General features: G+C 40.0%; 2 protein-coding genes and 1 non-coding gene across 3 annotated transcripts; 2 read left to right on the forward strand and 1 right to left on the reverse strand.

Moving 5' to 3' along the window:
• The first annotated feature begins 2568 nt into the window (after nt 1-2568).
• medag (mesenteric estrogen dependent adipogenesis) lies at nt 2569-4447 on the forward strand. Its single transcript, XM_033650720.2, has 5 exons — nt 2569-2863; nt 2962-3098; nt 3416-3531; nt 3939-4112; nt 4205-4447. Exons 1-5 carry the CDS (start codon nt 2661-2663, stop codon nt 4217-4219), a joined length of 645 nt encoding a protein of 214 aa, XP_033506611.1. The 5' UTR covers nt 2569-2660; the 3' UTR covers nt 4220-4447.
• A 126-nt stretch (nt 4448-4573) lies between these two features.
• Nucleotides 4574-8435, reverse strand: alox5ap (arachidonate 5-lipoxygenase-activating protein). The gene is made up of 5 exons (XM_033640383.2): nt 8236-8435; nt 8056-8137; nt 6390-6460; nt 4970-5051; nt 4574-4886 (listed from the first exon to the last, which is right to left on the reverse strand). Exons 1-5 carry the CDS (start codon nt 8303-8305, stop codon nt 4724-4726), a joined length of 468 nt encoding a protein of 155 aa, XP_033496274.1. The 5' UTR covers nt 8306-8435; the 3' UTR covers nt 4574-4723.
• A 2825-nt stretch (nt 8436-11260) lies between these two features.
• trnae-uuc (transfer RNA glutamic acid (anticodon UUC)) lies at nt 11261-11332 on the forward strand. The gene has a single exon. It is a non-coding gene; the product is annotated as a tRNA-Glu (tRNA).
• The last annotated feature ends 458 nt before the right edge of the window (nt 11333-11790 follow it).

Genomic DNA, 11790 nt, shown 5'->3' on the forward strand with positions numbered 1-11790 from the left:
ACACACACACACACTTAGAATCAAATTAAAGTAGTTATTATGATGGCTCTCTACCTCTCAATCCTGCCCTTTAATCCCTGGACTGATCTGAGAGCAGCTACTGGTCCATAGAAGCTTCACTGTCTGTCTCAGTCTGTGCCCTCCACAGGGAGGTCAGAGGTTAGCCACAAAACAGAAATGTACAAGTTTTACAAAGGTTGTATTTGTCAGGAAAATTGTGTTTTGTTCCCAATACAGGGCGGGTATAGTATGGTCTCATATGAGGAAGACGTAGGCTATCCAGAGAGGAGGCTGAGAGCATGATTTCTGCTGTAGGCCATGCAGACTGGTGGGGACATCCAGAACAAATGAGTCAACGGTCTGCTGACCACTGAGTCTGCTTCTTGGCCACAAAATTTAAACAGGCGGCTTGTGCTTGTGCTGTGAAACCACAGCTGTGAGTGTTCACATTTTTGTGCGACCAACTTTGAACTTTACGGAAAGAGATCTGAACAAAAGAGCTGTGCTGTATAGCTGCTTGGAAGGAGAACCGTGTAAATACTATATGTTCAGAGGGTTAAAGCTGCTATGATTCACTCCAACACAACTGGGACACTTGATCAAACACTTATAGGCTGCAATAAAACCAGAGCGGTGATTTATGGATCTGTTTTGGACTGTCTGATGTGTTATTTGCTGAGGAATGCTATAGTAAGTAAATGTCGGCCAAGTCATCTGAAAGGTCTGAGCAAACATTGCTTATGAATAAAAACTGCAACGTGATCAGAAAAGGTCACACGGGGAATTAGGTTTGTTGATATGAAACAAATATGAAGCACACTGATGTTGTCAGTGCACCACAAAGGCTCTCAGGTGACTCATGATGTTTGAATTAAGGTGCTGTACTTTTCCTGCTGCTGCTGTTTCTCAGCACAAGGCCAAATGCTGCCTTCAAGTGGCTTCTCGTAAAGTCTGAATGCACGGCTTTATGAGAAGCCATTAGTCTTTTTAAGTCTCAATAAACATTTAGGTTTTTTATTTGTTTGATGTTCTCACTGATTTATTTGTATAATAACGGTGTATTTTTGATCATCATTTACTTTATTTGCTCACTTACATATATATAGATATAGATATATACACATACACATATACCTGTTTAAATGAAGGAACGCTCTTGACATGAGTCTTGATAAATTATAAAGTCCTCAGAAGTATCTTTGGAAGAGCTGTGTCATAAATCCACACAGCTGTGTCCCTACAGGTCATGATACACATCATAAAACAGGAAGTTAATACATTTGCCTTCAAAATAAAGTTACCTTTAGGGAAATATTGATAGAAAATCTATCTATTTATGATGTAACTTGTTTGTCTTCAATTATGTGTAGGCTCTTATGTGTAGTTTTGCTGCCTCCATGGAGTACCACTTTGGAATTAGGTGTTTTTAGTGATGTTTTTAAGTGCTGTCCTCTGGGATTTTTTATGTCATGATACTCCTGTGAATCATGTGCTGTAAAATTCCATGCTAAAATCAATCATTAAAGCCTGAACATTATCAATAAATATGCTTATGTATATCCTTCTGAGACTCTGCGTCCTCATATTAGGACATTGCATTTTAGGTTTCCAGCACCTTATACTTTATTCTGCTTAACTTAAACCTGTTGTTCTCATTTTTGGACACTTTAATGCTCAGTCTGCAGCTGATCCCGATACAAAAGTGGACAGGGTACAAAACCTGATCACATTTTTATGCATGAAACTTGTTTATTTTTACTAAATAAACAAGTTTGTAGTTAGATTTGGCATACACATTTGACAAGTATTAGCAACAGTAAGGAGCTAAAATGCTGTAATGATTAAGGAAGTACTTTTTGGAGAAAAAAAAAACTTGTCTTCATATGGAGACAATGGGTCTATATTTAAAAGTCACAAGTGTGTGATAAATTATAAAACTGTTTATTTCAACACCTGAACACTGATGTGCAAAAACAAAATTACAAACAATGCAACAATTGTTTAATGTGTTGTAACTCTGTGGGTTAGAGGTCACTGCTCAAGTCTAAAACTGTTCATAACTGTTCATTTCAATGCCTGGACAGGGCTGTGCAAAAACAAAACTGCACATAATGCAACATATATAAAAGCCTTGTGATATATATATATATATATATTTTTTTTTTTTTTGTTTTGTTTTGTATCTCTGTACTAAATTTTAACTGCTCCGTCCTCCAAATGTCAAATGTCCTTTTTGTCTGTGGAGCATTTTAGCTCGTTACTGTTGCTAAAAATGGTCAAATTTGAATGCCAAATCAAACTACAAACTTGTTTATTTGCACTAATGAACAAGTTTCGTGCATAAAATGTGATCAGGTTTTGTACCCTCTCCAGTTTTGTGTTGGGATCAGCTGCACACTGAGCAGAAAAGTGTCCAAAATTGATTACATTATATTATATTATATTATATTATATTATATTATATTATATTATATTATATTATATTATATTGCATGGGCGTTTTGGCCAGCGCAGACCGGAAGTGCTGTTGTGTCAACACATCCAACTTGACGGTGGTTAATAAAGCTGCGTGCTTGAGGCAGGGATTATAAACAGCAGCAGCCGCAGCAGCAGCAGCAGTGAGAGGAAGAGGGGGACGCACAGGAGAAATCTGAGGCATCATGACGATAAACAAAGCGTCCAACAACAGCAGGATGAAGGTGACAGAGGTGGAAGAGTTCCTGAGAAAACCTCCGGCCGGTTTCTCCGTGGAGGCTCTCACATCGGGTTACAGAGTCCACAGCGACCCGGAGACAAGCCTGGTGCTCATCGATGACTTCGACTCCTGCAGAGGGAGAATAGTTTTCCACAAGTCGCTGGGAAGGTGAGGAAAAATAAGACTGGATGGGATGATGCACGGCTCTTTAAATACACTTGTTTACTTTAAAAAAACTAATATGAAACGGTCTGGTTTTAAAACAGGAAAGTTAAAATGCACAATCTATGGGAGTACACCAGCATGAGGAAGAGTCTGCTGTCCAAGAGGATCTATCTGCTCATGTCTGCCTGTGAAGAAAACCTCTCAGTGGCCAACAAGAAGGCAGCAACTGAACCCAGAGGTAACTTCAACTGCACCCTACCATTTCCCATAAAACCTCAGCATGACTCAAATCACACAAAGTGTAATTACACTGGAATAATGAAACAGTAAAAACAGTAAATGGGCCTTAAAGGCACCACTTGCACTGCCCTGCTAAGTGGGTCATGCAGTTTGGTGGCAGGGGTGACTCATGCTGGCTCCCTAACTTGGGATTGTTGCACTGGGTGGAGTGGGTAAATTACACTGGCAGCACAGTACTTGTGGCACATGACAGCATGTTTTCCTGCACTCTTTTCTCACTGTTTTTCTCATGAGTTATCTTCGACTGTGTTTCAGTGCTGAAGCAGTTTGTGGTGTCTTTCGACGGCAGGGATCCTTTCATCAAGTGGCAGATGGAGAGAGGCCTGGACTGGACCATCTCCTCTGTTGCTGGGGAGAGCTACAGAGTGGATGTAAGCAGGGTGTTATGGTCCTTCTGTCACTTTAATGTTCGTTAGACCAGTGGTTCCCAAATGGTGCAGCCACAGGTCCAGATTTCTCCTTAGGCGTTAGTTAAAGGTCCACACAGTTTAATACATTCAGCATCATACTTGTGTTTGGCCATGTCATCGAGCAAGCTTTCTGTCTCTGCGCAGTAGCTCTCCGTTATTTAAGCACTCTACAGCAGGAAACAGCACCTCAAAATAAAACCTCTGTGTCGGAAATTCACTGTACTTCAAAATAAAGTGTGTTTTTGACTAACTTAAATTTTTGCAAGTCACTTTCAGACCTTGACCCACCAGTTGGGAACCACTGCATCAGACTCCAGGAGCTGCTGTGTTTGTATTCTTGTACTGAACATGACCTTTCCCCATGTCAGATTGACTTGACTGAAGTACTAGAGAGCTGGGCAGCCAAAAACATCATCATCATCACTGACGAACAAAAGAAAGTCCAACCTGTGTGGAGAGACACCACCTTCACCCTCAAATACTACTCTGATGCCCTGTTTGACTTCCCACACTGGTTTGGGTTCAGCAAAAGAACATTTAACGTAAGTTTCCTCTTAACATAGTAACCATAACATTTTCTGTATGTTAGCAAACACCTGTCTAACCTGTCTTCTCTGCTCTGTTACTATTAAAGTTGAGACTAACATGAGCCAGCGGTGGATGGAGAGAACGAAAAAAATGGAGTTTACTGATGGAGTCTGCTTCCTCAAGAAAGTCCTGATCAGCAGACGTATGGTTGTAACCTGCCAGGTGAAGGACCAGCCTACCTCTTGGGACTGCAGAAACTACTTTGCAGTCATTTTGGGTGCAGATACTGACAAGGACTGAGAATGAAATTCTGAATGCCATGAAGTTTATTTAAGCAACTTTTGTGTATAAACTGATTTTTTTTTCAAGTGTTTTTTGCTAATAAACACGCATGTACCTCAGTTGATTTACATATGTTGTATGAGGGGCTGAAGGCGTCAAATCTGTGTCAGACTTTTGTACAAAAGAATCAGCGTTTGTTTATGAGAAGTTTTTATTTTTTACCAAGCTCAAACACAATAAATGTTCTTTTACAAAAAAAAAAACGAGTACAGAGTTTTAATTGAGTTCTCATAAGTTAAAAGATAAATGTGGGGTTGCCATTATGTGACACACACCAACTGGACTAAGGGATGAGGAGAAGAGCAGATGCAGCGTTGGCGATGGTCTCTACGTATTCCTTATAGCCGTTGCCGTAGAAGCGCACTAGCAGGTAGCTGGAGATGCCCACAATGCACATCAGGGACAGGAAGCCGAGGACGCGTTTTCCAAACAGGTAGCCTGGAGTGCTACAAGGAAATATGAAAATATATCCATTAGATACGTGCCTGTGAACACACACTCACAGCACAGATCACTTGTGTTAGTTTACCTTTGAGAGGTTTGTCCCATGTATCCAACAAAGTACTTCTGCCTGACTACAAGATAGATGATCCCGGCAAAGGCAGCAGGCGCTTCAAACACACGACAGAAAAAGATTTTAAGAGATATATCCTGTGCATGTGGTTTCATAATGCACTACGTGACCAAAAGTTTACGCACACCCATTTCCACTTTTGCCCAGGAGCTGTGTTTCACAGTTTGGACAAGGCCCCTTTTTTCACAGAGTGCAGTCATGTTTTTGTTTATGTATTTATCTTATCAGTGAAGCCAATGAAGCTGTTGGCAGAGGGCGAGCACGGACATGACGACTGACTGTTTGCATTGTTTGTGCAGGAAATTCCTGCTCCCACTTCAGACGGTCAAACTGTAAGACTAAGAGGCTCCCTGTTAATTGTTTTATAATGTGTTTTATATGCTGGTTTAATGTGTTGAGACACGGGCACTGGTGAAGCTTTCAGACAAGGGTGAGTAAGCCTTCCTTTGCAAGTAGAAAAGTCTTGTAAAAGTTGGTAACAAAAAGGTGGATTAAACAAGTGTTTAAAGAGCTGCTGACAGACTGTAGTGTATGAAGAAAATAAAATATGGATTACTGGGTGAACGCTGGGTTTCATATACATGTTTTAGTGTACATGTAAACTTATTTCTTTATGGCAAATCCCCTAAAGCAGCCTCACTACTTCCCACCCCACATAAAATATCTTTTACCGTACCTGGATGGCTTTTGCCTTTTCGTTTTCTCGTATTCTAACACTCTACACATACACTCCAATCCACCACTGCCTTTGCTGTTCTAAGTATTACTGGTTGAATATCTGTTGATCTTAAGAGAGTCTTCATGTGTCAAAGTTGCAGATGAAATAGGATACAGTGAGTTTAAACGTGAATTCACTATGTCAATAAATTCTGCCAAAAGCAACCCGTCTGATAGGAGGAGGAGGTTTATGAAGAACTGGTTTTCCCCAGTTACCTGACCTGCACAGATCCCTGACCTCAACCCCACACTTTTGGGATGAAGTGGGACTCCAACGGAGAGCTGTGCCAGATTGACCTCATCAGTGCCTTAAATCTCTGATGCTCACGTGGCTGAATGGGAGCAGCCAGGCTCCAAAATCTTGTGGAAAGCTTTTTCTGAAGAGTGGAGGCTGTTATAGCAGCACAATAATGTGCATGGTTTTGGCATGAGATGTATGCGCATGTGAGTGTCCACGTATTTTTGGCCATATAGGGTAAGTGTTACTAATTTTACTATTGGTGCAGTTGGCTCTCAAACATAGATTAAGAAGTGCAAACATAAAAAGATATTTACAGAACATCAAGTGCTTTTTCTCAGCTGTATTGACTCTTTGGGGTGTGTTCTGTTTACAGGGCAAAAATGTGACACTCTTATACGGTAACTGACTAATGATTACCTTGACTGAGACACAGACCGGCACACCACATCACTGCCAGGAAAGTGGGATAAGCATCCATGCAGTTGCGACTGAAAAAGCGCAAACAAGAGGTGCCATTAGCACATCTCGAGGAAGTCACCTGCAAGACGAAACTATGAAGCAATCTGCAAACTGTTAACAGACAGCGTGGCCCATTTTCTTTGGCTGTTAGGAAATGTTTTAAAACTGCAGAGCAGAAGTGGCTGTTAAAAAAAGAAAAAAAATCAACGGGATAAAACAGTGCATGAGCTAGAAACCCCAGTGAGGCTGTCTGGAGGAACAGAGTTGAAACGGGAAGCCAGGAAAAGTTGAGCCCACTCTCCCAGTCAGCACGCGCTGGCTGTTGCAACACATTGCAATAATCAGTACAGTGTGTTGCGCAGAGCCGTGTCCCTCAAACGTTTTCCAGTCGCACGCATGTCAGGAGAGTCATCCAAAAAACATTAACACTCAGAGCAGGGGTTCTCAACCTGTTGGAGGGGACCCTAGAAGGGGTCCCGTGATAAATCTGAGGGGTCACAAGCTGAGTTTCTTGTGAAACACTGGACACTTAAACCTCTTTACACCTCAAAAACTATTTAACAAGAGACATGACATAAACAGGTAATTTTTTTTAACTGTCACCGAACATTTGCATCATATTTTAAAGGCTAATGTTTGAAATCCTCACATAACCTTCAAGATAGGATGTGGCTCAGATGTTTCCTTGTAAAAACAAGAAGTGCATTGCTGCCTGTGGACTAACAGAGCTAATGGATTAAAGACTGAGATACTGTGTCAGTCACAAATATTAGATTTGAATTTCAAGCTTTAGCCCAATCTTTCAAACGCGTGTAAGTGACGCAGTGTGTGCTGCACCATGCTTTAACATCTCTAGTGCTGCAACTTATAATCATTTTCATTATGAATCGTTTTTGTTGACTATTTTTTTGAGTAACTGATTATTGTGTGGTTTATAAAATGTCAGAAAAAGATGAAATAATTGTCAGATTGTCCGATCAGTGGTCCAAAACACCATCACATTCAATTTACGATGATAACAAACAGAAAAAATCAGAAAATCCTGACTGAAATAAGAGAATGTTTGGCTTTTTTGATCAATTTACTGACAAAATAGTTGACAAAATTCATCAGTTAATTGTTTGTTTGACTGTTGAAATAAGGAATCTCAGAAATTGGGTAAATTTGCTCTTCCTTTATGTGTCAAGTGGTTTTGCAACAAGCGTAAAAGTCACATTTTTTGAGAAACAATCTTGCTTTCATGCTGCACGTGATCCCTGGATGGTAATTTGACAGCCTAACCCAGGCCGCAGACTGCAAATACACGAGCAGTATTCACTCCTTTAACTCAAACACAGGATGATGAGTCACCTAACTGAGAGGCTGGAAGAATAAATGTTTTCCTAATGGCTATTGTTGCCTTCCAACATTCAAATGAGCTCTGTACCAGTTTTTTTTTCCCCTATCTGGGAGTGCTCAGGCAAATGAGGGCTGCCTCGCACTGGAGGTGATATTAGGGGGAATGTAAAACCAAATGGAAAGTTCCTGGGTGTTATAGCAGGAAACAAAAATAGCACAATCCCCCATTGTTGTTCCTGGTACATGTTGTGTTAGATTGACAGAGTATTGATGAAGGGTCACTTACTTGGCACAAGAGACTCGTTCAAAAGCAGCTGCGTTGACATTTTGAGTTTTGCACTCCTTCTCCACCTTCAGGGCGAAGAATGCTTAAAACACAGAGAATTAACGTCATCACTACATTAGCTTAACTTCTTTACTGATTTAGAATTAAAACAGATGATTGATGCTTTTTTCTGTTTCTCACCGTTCTGAAGTACACTGATAAGGGTGACGATGACCAGGAGGTAGATGTTTTCCACCACTACGAGGTTCATGATGACCTTGCGAGTCGCGGGAGCAGGTGGATGGAGAGGTCGAGCTTCACGTCCAGAAGTGCGTCTATGCTGTGTAGCTTGCAGAACATAAACCTGATCTGTCCTGCTGTGACATCACATGCTCCCCCCATCCCACCTCCATCCCACATACACACTCATTTGCGGCTTCCTCTTTATGTAAATGATGCTCTGGCTTAATACAGAGAGGTGCCAGCAAGCTGCCTGAAACTTCCTGTGTGTGTGTGTGTGTGGAGTGATACTCACCAGGTCGCACACACATGCATGACTACAGTTTCACACAACAAAATTTGCATCGACGTTACTCTATGATTTGGCGTTCATCAAAGGGCCCTGTATAGAGTATCACTGGCAAATGAGCAGGACCTATGCGTGGGAAATCTGTAAATGTTATTTATATGACAGGATGTGTCCTCGGACAGGTTCAAACTTTTTCACAGCATACAGTTTTGACTTGTCATTGCAAAGGAAACCACAGTGTTCAATGGCTCGTTAATGTTATGAATTACACAAGTGCTGTTCCTCCTATGACAGGTCAAAGTCTCTGCTGCAGTAGTGAATTAAGTATTGAGATCTTTTACTCGAGTAAAATCTGTAATTCCAAACTGTAAAAATATTCCATCACAGATTAAAGTCCATCATTCATAATTTTACTTCAGTAGAAGATATGGGCAGCATAATACCACCATCTGGGGTACCACAGGCCACACAGGTAAACTTTTTATCATATCTCATGGGTGCTTTATTTTCTCATGACTTAGAAAGATAGATAGATAGATAGATAGATAGATAGTTTACTTTATTAATTCCTGAAGGGAAAGTTAGGCATCGTAGCAGTCCAATACATTAAAATGTTTGCCATAGGTCCTAATTTAAAGTATATCACGCTGTCATGGGGGGTTAGGGGTGATCAGTCAGTCATTTTAAAGGATACAGACACAAATTTCCTCATGTGCTCTATTGACGGCCATAAATATTGCTCTTCCTAAGGTAGGATGATGTTCAAACTAATTTAGAAAAATAACACACACCAAGGTTTGTAGTGAGGTGCTATAACTGGCAGTCGACTAGAAAATAGGAAACAAGTGTCACACACTCCAACCACATACAGCCCAATTTGATCTCAGATGATCCAGAGCAATAAAACCATTGCACAATAACCTATAGGTACAATCAGCTCTAACATTTTCCCTTTTTTTCTGTAAAGAATTACATGTACATTATGTAGACATTCTTCTTTCGCAAAACAGATGAACAGCCTGAGATGTCTACTGTCAGTCAGTCTGCGTCTCACTGTCATTACATGTGCATTTATCCAGACATTTCCTGATGCATCTTTAAACATGGTCACAGTGAGTATTCATTGTTATATCAGAGAACTCTATTCTGGTCAGGGTGGAAAAGCCTCTGAAGCAGAATTTTACATGAAGTACGCATTGTTTAACTTGCTCCTGAAACCTGCCACATCTTAGTAATAATGGCCAGACTGGACCCTTTGGCAGGCCGGTTCTGGCCCATGTGCTGTATGTTTGACACCCCTGATTTGATTCATGTTTCGGTCCTCTGCTGTCTTCAAGGTCAACAATCAAGCGAACAGCAGTTGATCATAAGAGGGCCTGAGGGCCGAAACTCTCACCTAGATAAATGAGAAAAGCAGATGAAGCCAGAGTGTGCAAAACTTGTACTATCAAGATGATGTTCAAAGTCTAATAACTGTATCTTAACTGTTACAATCCTAAAATAATAATAATATGTTCCAGATGACATTAATTACATAACTAATAATGTTTTGAGAAGAAAGATAAAATTTTGCTATAATGGTTGTTTCTTAAAGTAGTTTATTCTTGGGGTCCCCAGTTGTAGCCTTATGTTAAAGTATGTAAGCCCTATGTTTGAGTGTGTAATCGTCATATTTTATAAGTTGATCATATATTCTAATGTAAATTCTGTGTAAGGAGTCTGTAAGTATCTAGTAAGAGTATCATATAAATGTAGTCAAGTGAAGCACAAGTGGCTCTACAGTGTGCCCAAGTACAGTACTTGAGTTAATAGTGCCCTCCACCACCTGTGAAACAAGGCCTTGGATGTATAAAGACTGTGGTGTGTAACTATGTACAGGCTGTCTCAATGACTTGGCCTATCAACAGTCAAACAGCACCTGCATGTGCTGTTCAATGGTAATGCAGCTGCTTTTACCTCAAGTGATTGTTTAGTTTAACTGTAATTTCTCCACCATTTAATCCGACAGATTTTGTAGCCTATACATTAATAGCTGTAAAATATTTATTATTACTTGTGAATGCATGAATCCCATTAGAGCCACTGCCCCCTCTCCAAAATACAGTGTTAGGATCAGTTATTAAGATGAACATTTAACAAAGATAATATCAATTAATTAATTTAATCGACCAGCGACAGATGGCATAGAGGAAAGAGAAAAAGTTAAGTGTAAATGGTTTGAAAATACATAAATAAACACTTAATCGCTTTCAAAGTCATGTCAAATTAGTTACTGAAGAATTGAATCATCTTTTCATGATTATATTAAAATTAAATTATATAAAAATACAATGCAATCTGCAATACGTATGTCAAGTTAATTGATTAAATATGATTAAACACCGTAAAAACCCTTATAATTACTTTGGCATAAGATACTTACCAATACACGTGAGAGGATACACAGGAACGTTAGCTAACTGAGGTGCTAGCTTAATTAAAGGCCGTGTTGGTACAGTATTTAAGCTAACTAGCATCAGTGCTAACATTACTATCAAAAACTAAATAAACGTGATGGTACTGAATGTAAACGGCTCTTGTGAAACAACCTGAGGTCTGCTGGTGTAACCGTGTGTTCACAATAAACCCATGAAATAACTGTAACGATATGTATCACTTATTATTTTAAAATGGCTGCTAATTTCTTGTATGAGCATGTCCCATATGGTCTAGCGGTTAGGATTCCTGGTTTTCACCCAGGCGGCCCGGGTTCGACTCCCGGTATGGGAACATCTGTTTTGACTGTACTATTTGAAGTCCGTACATCCTGGTCTGATACATGTCTGTATCTATGTAATGTGGAGCTACTAGCTTGATATAACAAGGCTGTGGTTATCACTATCACACAGGGGCAGTTAAGGTGGCTTGTTGGCACCTGTGTGGATCTCTGTATCTGTTGGTTATGTAAGCATCATGGACTAATACTGGGTGCTATTTTGGTTAAACAAACTACTATAAGATTACTCAACAGGTGCACTGTAAGGAGGACTAAATGCAGCTTGTTTATTAATAGACTGCTCATGTCTCATTTAATGTTTGTTTACATGGCTGTGACATATTAAAACCTGAAAATTACACCAAGGCTGTATTTATTACTTTAAAAGTAACTGCTTACAGGTCCTAAATGGGAGACATTTTGTTTGCCTTCCAGCCATTAAAAGGTAGATTTCTATTATTTATTTGTTCTA

This window comes from Epinephelus lanceolatus, chromosome 11 (assembly GCF_041903045.1).
Source record: "Epinephelus lanceolatus isolate andai-2023 chromosome 11, ASM4190304v1, whole genome shotgun sequence".
Lineage (NCBI taxonomy): Eukaryota > Metazoa > Chordata > Actinopteri > Perciformes > Serranidae > Epinephelus > Epinephelus lanceolatus.